Below are 14,964 nucleotides of genomic sequence, written 5' to 3'. Positions count from 1 at the left end.
TTCTGGTCTGCGCATGAGTCCGTTTACAAAACCGTGTCACAGAGCATCCTCACAGAAAAGCAGCACTACCTGCATAGCATAAGTTGACCATATGTTACTGCTAGATGTCTTAAGTTATACATGTTTGTTTTGTGCAATAACAGGATTCAATGATGGAGACATTTCAGCCTTTATTTAAAAAGTCAGAGCCTTTAAAAACTGCTAAAGAGGTTTGATGAAGTCATGTCCCTGTGGTAGCTTAGAAACACCTCAGATATATATATATATATAAATCTCTTGTGATATATTTAACATTTTGATGCTGCGTGAGCTTTTACGGGTACTGGTCATCTCTGAGGGGGTCTTTTAACAGTGCAAGTATTCAAAGACAGGAGCAGCTCCCAGCCCAGTCCTCGTACACATGGACACGATGCAGAGTACGCCAGAGGGCGGCTCAGCCGTGGCTGAGGTAGCACTTTATAATACGGTCAATGACAAAGGGTTCAATTTCCCTGGAGTCAAATGGAAATTCCATGTATGTGATCTGAAATTATGATGTAATTCTTTTTACCTGCAAATACTTAGTGGTACACTAAAAATAATGATAATAATTGTATTATCATCAGTATAATAACTGTATAATAACTGTATAGTTTAATACTTTTTGTTATTCTGTATAATATTAACTACATTTGTAAGTAGTGAATAATATAATATTTTTAAAAATGTATGCATCATGTTGGTATCCATCATAAATGTTACAGTAGTTTCCCTCTTATGTAACAGAAAAACTTTCTCCCTTTCATACTCCGAAGAAGAAACAAGAACTAGAAAACATTACAGACATAGAGCAAGGTGATCTTAAAATGACGGAGCAAATCAAACGTTTTCTTTCCCAAAATCATGGATGATAAAACTGAGGAGGAAGATTATCTGGTCCTTCAGTTAAAAAAAACATGTTCCAGAGGAATTAAACCCTTAATCAGGGTTTATAAAGTGTTAACATGGATAAGTAGTGCATTTTAATTGTGATTGTGCCTCAGTAAATCTGATCAGTGCTGGTGTTCTAACAACATCTCTTTTATTTTATTGAAAAATGGAAAAACTTAACATCTTCATGGTCTAAAATCTTTTCCAGAGCATCGTGAAAGAGAAGCAGCGCAGACAAGAGGACGCGTAGCGCCACCTGGAGGACGCGCTCAATACCACACCCACTCAGGACGAGAAAAGGAGGAAAAAGAAGCAACAAGGAAAAGACTCAGATGCTGAAACATCAAAGAAGCAGATGAACCATCAGCCTGATTAGAAGCAGAAGAAGATCATGCAGCTGTGACTCCAGATGTTTGGTTTGAACTGAAGACACAGGATCTCCTTCATTGATTATTGTTAATGTTTTAAATGTGTTTTAACAGCTGGAATAAAACCTGAAAGGAGAGGAAAGTGAATCCCATCATGTGGAAATATTTTAGTATTAAAGATTTACAGATTCACAGAGTTATTAGTTTGGTTTTTGTCTTTCGGGGTGTCAGAACATCTCTGACAGTATTTAAAAGCAGCTGAAACATCTTTAAGACAAACTCAGACTCTCAGAGAATACTGCATTTCACCACTTCTTCTTCTTCTTATTATCTATTATTTCACCACATGGCATTTAGAGAGGCGCTGTTTCACTCATATTTTTCAGTCAGAATTTCAGTGAGAAACAAGAGTTAACATCAACAGCAGAAAAGAATTACAGCAACTAATTCATTGTTCTTCATTGAATCAATGATGACTAATGTCTGACAACTGAGAAGGCCGGTGTGGAATTATATAGCATTATATAGCTTTTTAGCATTATGCTGTTTAAACATTATACTTTTAAGCAGGCCCCTGTGTGACCTTAGGAGCAACAATAGTTGAAACAACATCACAGGAAAAAGATGCATAGGCGAGATACTCAGAAATAGTATAGAAGTTACAGTAGATAACGGGGGGGGGGGAGACAAAGGGCAGCGTTAACACCTTGGATAAGTATAGACTAGAAAAGCAGAACTAAGGAGGAGAGCGTAAACCCCGGGCGCAACACACTTAACACCTACAAAGCGCACACTCATGACACTTGACATGACCCGCACACACACACACATTGCAGATCAGACATGTACATCACACACACACATAAACAATTAAGACATGCATTTAAGAAAGGGGTTAAAGATGCAAGACCTTAAAAGGAAAGGTAGAAGACGACAGATGAGGAAGAAGTTGTTTTGATCAAAACTGTGTATGACGTATAGGCGAACGTGATATCAGAATAACAGGAAAGGTGGGAGGTAAATAAGGAACTTTGGAATAATATAAATGTAACAGTTCAAAGGACTGCCCTTTGAATCTGCAAGAGGCTTTATGCTGAGCTGATTCCCTCCTGCGCAGGGGTTGAAATAAAGAAGTTGATTGAATTGAAGAAGTCTGTCTCAAGCCATTCGTTTTGGTTTTTCACCAGGTCAGAAAAAAATGATCGGGAGCGGCATCAGCACGCCGACACCAGGCTTCCCTCTGCATTTTAAACTTTATTAAGCTTTTACGTTAAAGGGAGTCACCTTATTCAGTGACTGAGACTCAATGCACATTTATTCTAATGAAGACAGTCAACTAAACTGGACTTGAATAAATTTTTTTTGATTGGTTAGTACATTCATTAGTTTACCGACACTTCTTGACAATAAATCACAACTGGAGTTAATAAAAAATATTGTAAAAACATATCAGAAGTGTGGGATTTTTCTCCATTTACCCTAAATTCAGATATAATCCCTATACGGTGGACCTAACCTGCTCCAGAGCAGAAACCAGACCAACTCACTAATCAGATTTCTGGAAAGTAGCATCACAGTAGCAGATTTTAAAAATCTGAAACCAGCAGCCCAAAGTGAAAGACGAGTCTTTATTTATCTTCCTTGAAACAGAGCAGACAGTATAAAGTCTTATTTAATGATCGTGTCACAAAACAGATGAAGAACAGCCTGAGATGTTTTCAGATGAACAGTACATCTTAGTTTTTACACATCTGATTCTGCTGCCATTAAACATTCATTACAGTTTATGACTACAATAGTTTTATGTCTTCAAGACTCAAACTGTTCATCAACATTAGGAAATATCTCAAACTTTCCAAACATTACCACTTTAAAATGAACAGAGATCAATTTTATTGAAATATTGGATGAAATACAGAAAGCTGTCCTGTAGGGCTTGTCTGATCTGAGCATCAATAAGAAATACAGATTTACAGGAACAAATCATAAACACGTCAATGTGTTTCAGACGAATGTGTTGGTGCCACCTGATAAAACCTGAACTAACAGTTAGAAGCTATTTTTTTCCCATTTAAATGTAACGTTTAAATCTGCTTCATTAATGATGATTTGGAATTTGATGAGGAGAACAAAGACATGAATCTGTTTGACTGCAGGCCTGAAAATAATTAAATATTAACATTTGTACTCATATTTGTGAACAGTATATGTTTGAATGTTTGCGCTTGTAAAGACTGAAAGAAGAGGAGAGTTTTGGCATTCTCAGAATGAAATTTCCTCAAATGGATAATTTAATCCATGAGAACAGAGACACGAACCTGTTCCCAAACTGTTCACCTCATATGCTGCTGCCACATTACAGGGAAGAAGACTAGAGTTCAGCAGCTGATTATCATCAAAAAACATGAAAGGAGAAAACAAAAGTTCAGATTTTTATTATTTTTTTTATGTACAAGAGCACACGTTAAAACAGCAGAACAGTTTCTGAATCCTGTTTTTGATATTTAACAACATCTGTGCCTTAAAACGCTGGAAGAAAATTAAGGAAAGGTCTTTTTCAAACTGAAATTCAACAAATTGGTTTTACTGTTATCAGGTTGAAAACAGTAAAACAAACAAACCAATTAAAGTTCAGCGTGCTGACTTGACCTGCCGGTTCTGACTGAATATCATGGTTTTCATCAGCAGGTTTGAGTTGCTCAGTTCTGTTCTTAGGACTTCTTCTCTGTGTTGGTTTAATGTTACGATTAATCTTTAATTGATGCAATCTCTTCATGAAAAAAGATCAGACTGACTGACTGATGATCAGTTATCATCATCCTTGTCATAATCACTGATGCCATCACCCACCATCACAGGACAGATGATCAGACGTCCAGAGTTTTTACCATCATCATTAACACCGGGATAGAAGAGTGGGCAGAGTTTTTCCATAAAGGAGCAGCCAGTAAAGGAGTAGATAAGAGTTGCATGATCTACATCATGGAAGGAGACCAGACCCTCCTCATAATCCACAAACACCCCCACCTTCTCAGGAACAGACTGAAGAGAAAGACAGACTTGAGGTTTATCAAGAGCTACACAAATGTTTTTATGTTCCGCTACAGTCCAGTAACCTTCATCAGGACTCGGTGTGATGGCTTCCTTCCTGTTGACTGACTCTCTGACCACTCCTAATATCCATTTGGTCATGTATTTAACCTGAACCTCAAAGTAAAATCTGCCTGAAGAGAAACTCTGCTTTCCTAAAACACAAACAAACTTCGAAAATCTCTTTGGGTTGTGTGGACATTTCTTCCTATTGTCACTACGTTGTACTTGTTTTCCATCGTCACACACAACGAGTTCAGGATGTGCTGTATCAGGATCAAGACTCACATCCACTGCATACTGCTGGACCCTCTTCAGCTCAGCCTCAAACAATTCTTCAAACTCTTCATTGAGTGTTTCCTTCAGCTGATCCACAGCTCTCACCACAGTCCCCTCATATGATGGTGGATGGATACTGACCTCTGTCCAGTCCTTGGTGGTTAGAGCAGCTTTGAGAGAGGAGAAGCTTTGGAGGAGGTGGAGGTGATCTTTAGAGCGTGAGAGCTGCTCCACCTCAGAGCTTCTCTTCATCAGCTCAGAGATTTCCTGTTCCAGATCTTTGATGAAACCTTCATCCTGTTTCTCTGTTGTTTCCTGTTTCTCTTCAATCTCCTTTATGAGCTCGTTCAGACGTCTGTCAACAGACTCCTTCAGAGCAGTGAAGACCTGAACACCTTTTGCTTTCTTTCTGTCTGCAGCATCTTTACTCATCTTCACTGACTCTTTGATCTCCTGAATCTTCAGTCGTCTCTTCTGGATCATCTGTTGAATTTCAGCCTCAGTCTCCCCCAGTTCTGCCTTCTTTCCTTCATATTCTTCTCTCAGAGGAACAAACTCATGAGTCTTGTGGTCAAAAACACAGCAGAGCATGCAGACACATGTCTGATCGTTCTTACAGAACAGCTCCAGAGGTTTATCGTGCTTCATACACATCCTGCTTTCCAGGTTCTCCTCAGGATCAATCAGTTGATGTCTTTTCAGCCGTGAAGCTGTCAGATGAGGCTCCAGGTGAGTCTGACAGTAGGAGACCAGACATACCAGGCAGGACTTCAGGGCCTTCAGTTTGGTTCCAGTGCAGATGTCACAGGGAACTTCTCCTGGTTTGGCAGCTTGTTGCTCTGAGCTGCAGCTGCTGACTTTCTGCTGAGCTTCATGTCTGAACTGAGAAACCATCTCAGAGATGAAAGTGTTGATGTGCAGCTCAGGTCTCATCCTGAACACCTTTTTACACATGGGACACTGACACCTGTAGCTGATATCCCAGTTTTGACTGATGCAGTTTTTGCAGAAGTTGTGTCCACATGGTGTGGAGACTGGATCAGTGAAGACATCCAGACAGATGGAGCACAGAAACTGATCTTCAGATAGAAGACAGCTGGCAGCAGACATGTCTGCACTCTGAGTGAGAAAGAAGAGAAAATTATTTTATTAATTCCACTGGTGGATGTTTAGGTTAAACATGACCCAAGTTTCAAATACTGAGGTCAAAGTTCTTACAGCTCTAAACACAGTTTATTATAATTTTTTTCAATGACATTAGGCTGTAAAGCCTTTTTTAAAATACTAACTTTTTTAATTAATCCTTTTTTATTATTAGTTAGCCTCATCATGCATGCGAGAAAAAAAATGAATACAGGCAAATAATTATATTTCATGGGTGAAGGTATTTTGGCCAAATTATAATTGCCAGGTCCTGACGCACACTTCCTTTCCTGATCCTCGTTATGAAGTTTTTCATTTGTTGCGTCTTTTAATGGAATGATTGAATGGACCTGCTGTGGAAAGTGAAACCACGTGGACTTCCCTTGTGCAGAAAGCGATTACAGATGTTACACATTTTAAATAAAAAGAAATAAATGATCCTTGTTGTTGTTGTTTGCTTAATGACTGATTTCAGTCTTAACAATCCATCTTTGAACATGATGTTTGTGGGTCGATTTAAATGCTTCAAGTGTGAGTGCAATCAGCTTCTACTCAATGTGTTGATAGAGTCAGATGCAGATGTATCACAAGTTAATCTGATTGTAGGCTATGGCACTTGGACACAGGTGGCATTAGTGGACTGGACCCCATTTGAGTGCAGACAGGCAACAACGAGGAAATCACATGGGAGTAATAAAATATGGTAAAACTTATAACAAAAACAACAAGATTCTTGGTAACTTTCATGGTATTCTGAACAGCATCGGTTTGGTTTTGTTTGCAGTTTTCACAGTCGCCTCGTGCACGGGATTATTACCAGATAAACTTAAGGGCATGTTAAATGTTTTTTTGGTCAAGAGCAACAACAATGACAGACTGGGTTTGAACTAACTGTCACTGACATCCTTTTCAGTGTTTATTTCCTGCTTTGTCTGTAGCGGCTCCGGAAAAGCGAATCTGCGACACATCTGTTTGAACAACACCAGTTAATGTGAAACATCATTAAATCTAAAACACCTTTGACATGAAATTATTTGCTAATGATTATGTTTTTGTCGCGTGAGTTTTGACATAAATTTGCTTCCACAGCTCCGGATCGTCCCCACATCTAATCTGCAACAGCAGAGATGACGCAGCATCATCTCTGCAGATCAGGACTACTGAAAGTGAAAGTTTACCATTTGTTTGCACTGCGCTAAAAATCAGAACAGGGTGAATTTGCATAATTTTATAAAAAAGAATTTATAAGAGGAGAGAAATGTAGAGACGTGTGTGGAAATACCCCCAACCAACAGGTGAACTGCACCGTATTTGCAGGTTACAAAGAGGAGGCTTAACATGTGGACTTTAAAACAGTGTGATCGTGATGATCTGTACTTACCCGTGTTGGAAGACGCTCTGCTGTGCTGCTCAGAAAGGCTGTAGAGCTCAGTTTGACGCTCCTGTGAAGAGAAACAAGTTTTGCTGTCTTTACTGTGAGTTTCACTTCTGGACTCTGACGCTGAAGCATGTTGCTCCGCCTCTGAGAGGCGGTGGCTCAGCAGTGCGTGGATGCGTATTGATGGACGTGATCACAGTTCGTGTTCAGTCAACTATTATTGTATCTTTTAAGAAATTGAGAAAAAAGCAACGTCTTCATTGCCAAGAAAAGAAAAGACAATAGGACGCTCCGAAGACCACGCCCACATAGGTGGAGAGCAGGAGAAAACCGGAAGAAGCAGTGAAGAGTAAAGAAAAGGTCTCAGACGCTGAAACATCAAAGAAGCAGACGGACCCAAGCCCATCAGTGTGATTAGAACCAAAGTAGAAGAAAATCATGCAGTTGCGACTCCAGATGTTTGGTTTGAACTAATGACGCAGTGACTCCTGTCCTGTGATGTTGCTCTGTTGTATGTTCTGTATGTTGTTATGCTGAGAATCAGCTCAGACAGCAGCAAACATACTGCAGGTATCATTGTTAGGATGAAGCTACCAGTGACAGATACGTGCTGTGTAGATAAGTTACAGCTCGCTGGAAAAAGTTACCGTAGAAACTAAATGTTAGTTATAAATCTTTGTTTTGGACTATTACAGGATTTCCTGATGGATAAATCTGAGCCTTGATTTAATACGTCAGGGGATGTAAAAACCACATAAGAAGAAGAGATCCTGGATATACTGTGGTCGTTTTTCATGCATTAGTGTTAAAATCAGTGAGCCACTGTGGTCATGTACACTCTGAAGCTGTTACTGTATTTTTTTTATGTACTACTGTCAGTGCAGTCTCATGATTTCCTCTTCAGACTCAGGAGATCCAATCAAACGTGTCATAATAAATCCTCCTTCAACGCAGCGCTGTTTGTCCAGCTCTAACATTCAACTTCAACATTTAATGTGAAATAATTTCACATTGAAACAGCAGTAAATCCTAACATTTAAAAATTAACTATTCCTCTTAAGTAGACTCCCGAGAAAACTTTGATCCACAGACAACAGCTTTGGTGCAAAGCTGATTGTTTTTTTTCTGTCTTAGAGATATAAAACGATGATGTTGAAAACATAATCAATACAAAAATTCAGTTTAATTCAGATTCAGTTGAAAAAAGAGAAACACATCTTGCATCTTTCACCTTCAGTTTCACTTCTGGACTCTGACGCTGAAGACTGACACAGTTTAAAAGGAGCTTTTGTGCCACAATAGAAGCAGACACTCTGAGACCAGCATGAGAAAAGATTAAAATTTGATAAATTAACCCATCAACACGTTGACATGTAGTCGTGCATGTGACTGCTTCATCAGCATCATGGTTTTAATCCTGCTGTTTAAAGTAAATAATTCAGATTGTTTATTTCAGCATCATTCTGTGAAACACAGACGAACACACCTGACTTTAATATTTAGGCAGTGCACAGTCTGACATATATATGAATTTTACTATGAAATACAATAAATAACTTTAGAAGTTACTATTATCGAGTTAAAATTTAAACATGTAATAGGAACTGAGACATCCCTCAGCGTGGAGTGCTGAGTCTGATTTCCAGGTAACATGAATGAGGGTGGAGGAGGTACAAAGCATTTCAGCTGCTCAGAGTTTTATTGACCTTCATGTTAGCTTAGAGAAGCTTTGACACCATGAAGGAGGTGTTTGCTGGACCAATGAGGATCCAGTGTCACTTTACAAACACCTTACGGTACAAAGTCACTGAAACAAACAGCTGTGAAGCAGATCTCACTCATCCTTACACCAGTTATGCTTCAAGTAACTCCCAAGGCTCAGGCTTCATGTGCAGCTGTGTGCAGATGTTCACACCCAAAGGTGAACAGCCTGACACCAGAGCTGAGGGATCCACGACTGACTTGTCCTGTGGGGAGAAAATGAGTCTGAGCTCCAGCAGCCTCACAAATAGATCAATTGTGATTTTTATTTAAAGAGCCAGAAAAGAGGAGCAGAGAAAACAACAACAAAATCAGGCCAACATGTGAAGCTGAAATAAAGAAAAACTCTCAGAGTGAAACACTGAAGCATCTCTGATGAGCTGAATAATCACTAAGCTAAATGTTTAAGGACCCCAACCACAACTTTACATGTCCACCATGATCGAGTCACAGGGAAGGAGATGGGGAGTCCAAGGTGTTAGTGGGCTGTGTCATTGCTTTCTGATCAAATATCTCTGCTCCATATAATCAAACAAAAACATCATCTTACAAATGTATTTATGACTTTTATGATAATATTAACCTTCTAAGGCCCAAACTCTTTCATGGTATGCATTTTTAATTTCTCTTGGGCTGATTGGGACCTGATGAATGTAAAAACAAAGAATTATCTTTTTACCTGATGTAGTTTCTGAGAAAAATGATATCCACATATGAGGACATTTGTTTTCAATCTCGATAGAACACTAAGTCACAACTGAGTAGTGATGTGCAAAACTCTTTATTTGGTGTCTGAACACAGCAGCATTTTTCTTGAGTTCAAAAAACAAAATGAGAAACAACAATTGTGCCCCTTTGAGCAATATGGCTCATTTGAAGTGCTGCTAACAGTTGCAGGAAGACGTATGTCTGTAACAAAGTAAAAAAAAAAAAAAAAAAAAAAGATTTCTAAACTTTGCATGAAACACGAAACATTTCACCCCAAAACTGCTACTTCAAATGTAGGAACATGTTTACACCTATGTATGTAAAATGTATTGTGGTCTAGACCAGCCGTCTCGAACTCCAGGCCTCAAGAGCCGGTGTCCCTGCAGGTTTTAGATGTGTCCTTGATCCAACACAGCTGATTTAAATGGCTAAATTACCCCCTCAACATGTCTTGAAGTTCTCCAGAGGCCTGGAGTTCGAGATCCCTGGTCTAGACAAACCAAAATCTGATGTCCAAGTATGTGGACACCAGGTTCTAGGAGGTTAATAATATTATTGATGCAAATGTTGTCTTTCTAAAGGTTTACATTGACTCATTCTGTGATCACCTCAGCGATAAGACTGAAACTCAGCAGCTGATGATCATCAAAGAAACCAAAAAGTTCAGATCTTTATTCATTTAATTCTGAATAAGTGTGCTGTACATGTTAACACAACAACTATTTGTCCATATTATTGTTGATATTTAACACCAGGTGAATTAAAATAATAAAATATTAACATTTAAACTCATATCTGTTAAAAGAATATTATTTAAAATCTGTGCCTTTAAATAGTAAAATAAATTAAAAGGAGAGTTTCTTTGTTCTCAGACTGGACGTCCTCACATGAATCATTTTCTTGAACATGAGTTTTTTTTCAAAAGAAATCAACTTAAAAACAGATTACTGGTTTCTTCTGCAGCTTCTGACAGCATCTCATGGTCTTCATTAGCAGGTTCGATTTGCTCAGTTCTTTGTCTTCTCTCTTTCGTCTCTCTTTTCTTTCACTTTTCTTTTACTTGAACCTCAAAATAAAAATCTGAGTGATGACAAACTCCGCTTTCCTGAAACAATGGGAAATTCAGAAAATCTCCCGAGGTTGTCTGGATGATCATTCTCCTCTTCACAACAGTGTACTTGTTTTCCATCATCAGACAGGATGAGATTAGGATGTGCTGTATCAGGATCAAGAGTCACATCCACTGCATACTGCTGGACCCTCTTCAGTTCAGCCTCAAACAGCTTCTTCATGTCTTTACTGAGAGTCTCCTTCAGCTGATCCACAGCTCTCACCACAGTCCCCTCATATGATGGTGGATGGATACTGACCTCTGTCCAGTCTTTGGTGGTTGGAGCAGCTTTCAGGGATGAGAAGCTTTGGAGGAGGTGGAGGTGATCTTTAGAGCGTGAGAGCTGCTCCACCTCAGAAATTCTCTTCATCAGCTCAGAGATTTCCTGTTCCAGATCTGTGATGAAACCTTCAGCCTGTTTCTCTGTTGTTTCCTGTTTCTCTTCAATCTCCTTTATGAGCTCATTCAGACGTCTGTCAACAGACTCCTTCAGAGCAGTGAAGACCTGAACACCTTCTGCTTTCTCTCTGTCTGCAGCATCTTTACTCATCTTTACTGACTCTTTGATCTTTTGAATCTTAAGTAGTCTCTTTATGATCATCTGTTGAATTTCAGTCTCAGTCTTGACCAGTTCTGCCTTCTTTCCTTCATATTCTTCTCTCAGAGGAACAGACTCATGAGTCTTGTGGTCAAAAACACAGCAGAGCATGCAGTCTGATCAGTCTTACAATACAATTCCAGAGGATTATCATGCTTCATACACATCCTGCCTTCCAGGTTCTCCTCAGGATCGATCAGCTGATGTCTTTTCAAACCTTTCATTGTCAGATGAGGCTCCAGGTGAGTCTGACAGTAGGAGGCCAGACACACCAGGCAGGACTTCATAGCCTTCAGTTTGGTTCCAGTGCAGATGTCACAGGGAACTTCTCCTGGTTTGGCAGCTTGTTGCTCTGAGCTGCTGCTGCTGACTTTCTGCTGAGTTTCATGTCTGAACTGAGAAACCATGTCAGAGATGAAAGTGTTGATGTGCAGCTCAGGTCTGGTCTGAAAGACCTTTTTACACACGGGACACTGACACCTCTCACTGATATTCCAGTGTTGAGTGATGCAGTTTTTGCAGAAGTTGTGTCCACATGGTGTGGAGACTGGATCAGTGAAGACATCCAGACAGATGGAGCACAGAAACTGATCTTCAGATAGAAGACAGCTGGCAGCAGACATGTCTGCACTCTGAGTGAGAAAGAAAAGAAAATGATTTTATTAACAATTCCAATTTTGAATGTTCATGTTAAACATGACCAAAGTTTCAAATAATGAGGTCAGTGTTTTTGAAACTGATCCTTGTGCGCTCTAAGTTCAGACTTCAGACAGCTCTAAACACTCAGTTTCACACAGTTTATGATTATTTTTTTCAGTGACATTAGGCTGTAAAACCATTTTTTTTTTAATTTCAGCCTCATGTTTTTATTGAGTTATTAATTGGTTTGCATTAAAATTTACTTCAAACTCCATGAAAATGTTGACTCATTAAACTTTACACAACCAGAATAGGCACAAAGAATTTATTTACATGAGTAACAATGAATATCTGTACCGGTGACATAAAAAAATATTTGCTTGTGATAATATTTTTTTTCACGTGACTTTTGACATAAATATGCACTAAAAATAAATCAGAAGAAGGTAAATGTTCATATTTTTATAAAAAATTATTTAGCACAGGGTAGAAATGTGTGTGGAAATACCAGGGCTGGACTGGGGCAAAAAATCCGCCTAGCATGCCTAGAAACCGGCCCACCAGGTATTAAAGGAAAAGCCATAAAGCCTTTAAATGAAAACAAACGCTGTTGTGACAGTGATGTACACTGTCTTGTTGGGATATATGTATGATTTCTATACATTTTACATCAGATGACCACTTTGGTTGTAAGATTCAGACAATTATTTATTAAAAGCTAGACATTTTAAATGAGAATAACAAAGAAAAATATTTCTTTGTGCCCCCCTTTCCCTGTTAATGCCTACCTGGCCCCCTGGCAAAACTTTGCTAGACCCGCCCCTGCACAGTTACCACCTGTCAGCTGGTGTTATTTGTCTCTCAGAAACAGTTCATAACTTCCCTTCAGTTCATTCATGTCACCTAAAAGGTAAATGTGTTTCTCCATCACCTGTTCAGCTCTGATGATTCAGTAAGGACATCTCCTGGTTTCATCTTCATGTTTCCCTCTCACCACATATCCAAACCGATATCATGACCAGCAGCTTTTACAGCTGTGGCTCCAGCAAACATCAGTTGATATTAGAAAGTAATATTAAATAAATTCAAAAAACAGCTGATCAAGCTTTAACTTTGTGGCATGGGTGAGCTCCCGGGGCAGCATGGAGGAAGGGCTGAACAGGTTTTGGGGACAAGTGACTGATTGTGACTCTTTTTATGTTTCAGTGACAGTCGAGGAGGGAGAGCGGAGTGACCGCTGAGCGGGAGTGTCTGTGTCCCGTGTAGTAAGCTGAAACCACAGTGAACAACAGTGATAATAAAATAAGTGTGCTGTCACCATACCCACGGTCTGTTTGCATGTGTTGGGGTCTGACATCACAGTGGTGCCGAAACCCAGGCCGCAATGTCGCATCTCCAGCCCAACCCGCCTGCTCCTCCGGCGCCCCAGCCACCTGCCCAACCGCTACAGATACTGGGCCAGATCATGCAGGACATGGCGGCGATGGTGGCTCGGCAGGCTGCGACTCAAGGTCAGCAGTTGGCGATGCTACGCCAACAATCGGAGCAGCAGACCGCGGCCCCGGGGCAGCTCTTGGGGACTGCGGCCGTTAAACTGGATGGTGGAGGGGGAAGACCTGCTGGTCTAAGCTTTCCAGGCCACGGCGTTGGCCTGCCAATGGCCGGAGGATGAATGGGCCTGGACTGTTTGGGCCTCTCGGCGGTGGTTCCGAGCCAGCAGGATGATGGGAGGGGAGCGCCCTCTTGCTTAGGCTCGTCAGCTGGAGGATGCAGCAGCTAGGTGGGTGCGGCCGGGACTTCACCGGAGGAAGCTCAGCTGCTCAATCTGGTTGTCCTCAAGCAGTTCCTGGGGGGGTTGCTGGAGGCTACGGCTCACTGGGTCCGCTGCCACCGCCCGGCGACTCTGACAGCGGTGGTCACGCTGGCAGAGGACCACCTAGCAGCGGTCCCGGGACCTGCACGGGAGGAGCCACGGCAGAACAGCCGGGGCCCGTCATAGCGGCTGCCCGGGGTGGCAGGTTGGAGGGGGGATGGCGGCCGCGGCGGAAAGGAACACAAGGTGGAGCTCCAGAAACCCATTCCTACCGCTGCTTCCAGCTGGGACTCCAGCAGCGGCTGGTGCTGCCCTGGAGCCACGAGGAGCCGCGCAGACGCCGGGGCCGGAGTGTTGGAAGTGCGGGCGGCCAGGGCATCTGCGCCGGGAGTGTCTGCTTATGGAGGTCGGGCAGGTGTTCCTGGTCGCTGGCACTCCAGCACCCGCCCCGGTTCAGGAGGGACATACCACATACCGGTAAGGTGTCAACGGTGTATAAGCCATGCCTTGGTCGACATGGGCTGCACGCAGACCCTGGTGCACCAGAGCCTGGTTTGTCCCGGGGCATTGTTGGAAGCAGAGTGGGTGGAGGTGAGATGTGTGCACGGGGATATTCACAAGAATCCGGTAGTGTCGCTGCTGCTAAAATTTAGGGGCAAAACGCATAGGGTAAACGCGGCGGTTAGCCGTCAGGTCATCTCCCGGGTCGGTATTCCGAAAGAAATACTGACTAACCAGGGCACATCGTTCATGTCTCGCACTTTGAGCTGTAAGAATTACTGGGCATTAAATCTATTCGGACTAGCATCTACCATCCTCAGACTGATGGGCTGGGCTCAGTGGGCTCGTTAATATTTTAATCAAACTTTGAATTCTAATTTAACACAAAAACAAACACTGTAAACAAATCCACAGAACAAAAACAGAACCAAACTCAGTAGCCAAACAGTATGTCCTCAGTGCAGGTTAACATTCAGAAAAATCAAATGCCTCAGCTTGGATAGGCTGATGCGGTTCCTCCTCTTAGTTAGTGTTGCGAAACCTGTTTATGTTGTCCTAGTAAGGCTACCATGGGGGCAGCCACTAGAGGTCGCTAGAATACTGGTGTGTATATGTTTTTCAGAAATTGATGTAGCCACGTACACTGCTGCTACAATTCAATAAAAG

At 41.3% G+C, this 14,964-nt stretch overlaps 1 protein-coding gene and 1 pseudogene across 1 annotated transcript; both read right to left on the bottom strand.

Annotated features, from left to right (window-relative positions):
• Positions 1–2,659: 2,659 nt before the first annotated feature.
• LOC146361480 (E3 ubiquitin-protein ligase TRIM21-like) lies at positions 2,660–7,442 on the bottom strand. Its single transcript, XM_084922168.1, has 2 exons — positions 7,171–7,442; positions 2,660–5,765 (listed from the first exon to the last, which is right to left on the bottom strand). Exons 1-2 carry the CDS (start codon positions 7,297–7,299, stop codon positions 4,083–4,085), a joined length of 1,812 nt encoding a protein of 603 aa, XP_084778294.1. The 5' UTR covers positions 7,300–7,442; the 3' UTR covers positions 2,660–4,082.
• Positions 7,443–10,681: 3,239 nt separating this feature from the next.
• LOC146361479 (E3 ubiquitin/ISG15 ligase TRIM25-like) lies at positions 10,682–11,982 on the bottom strand (annotated as a pseudogene).
• Between the last annotated feature and the right edge of the window lie 2,982 nt (positions 11,983–14,964).

This window comes from Perissodus microlepis, chromosome 23 (assembly GCF_051167445.1).
Source record: "Perissodus microlepis isolate ML-2025 ecotype Zambia chromosome 23, ASM5116744v1, whole genome shotgun sequence".
Classification (NCBI taxonomy): Eukaryota; Metazoa; Chordata; class Actinopteri; order Cichliformes; family Cichlidae; genus Perissodus; species Perissodus microlepis.
This window is presented reverse-complemented; position numbering and strand designations above follow the sequence as displayed.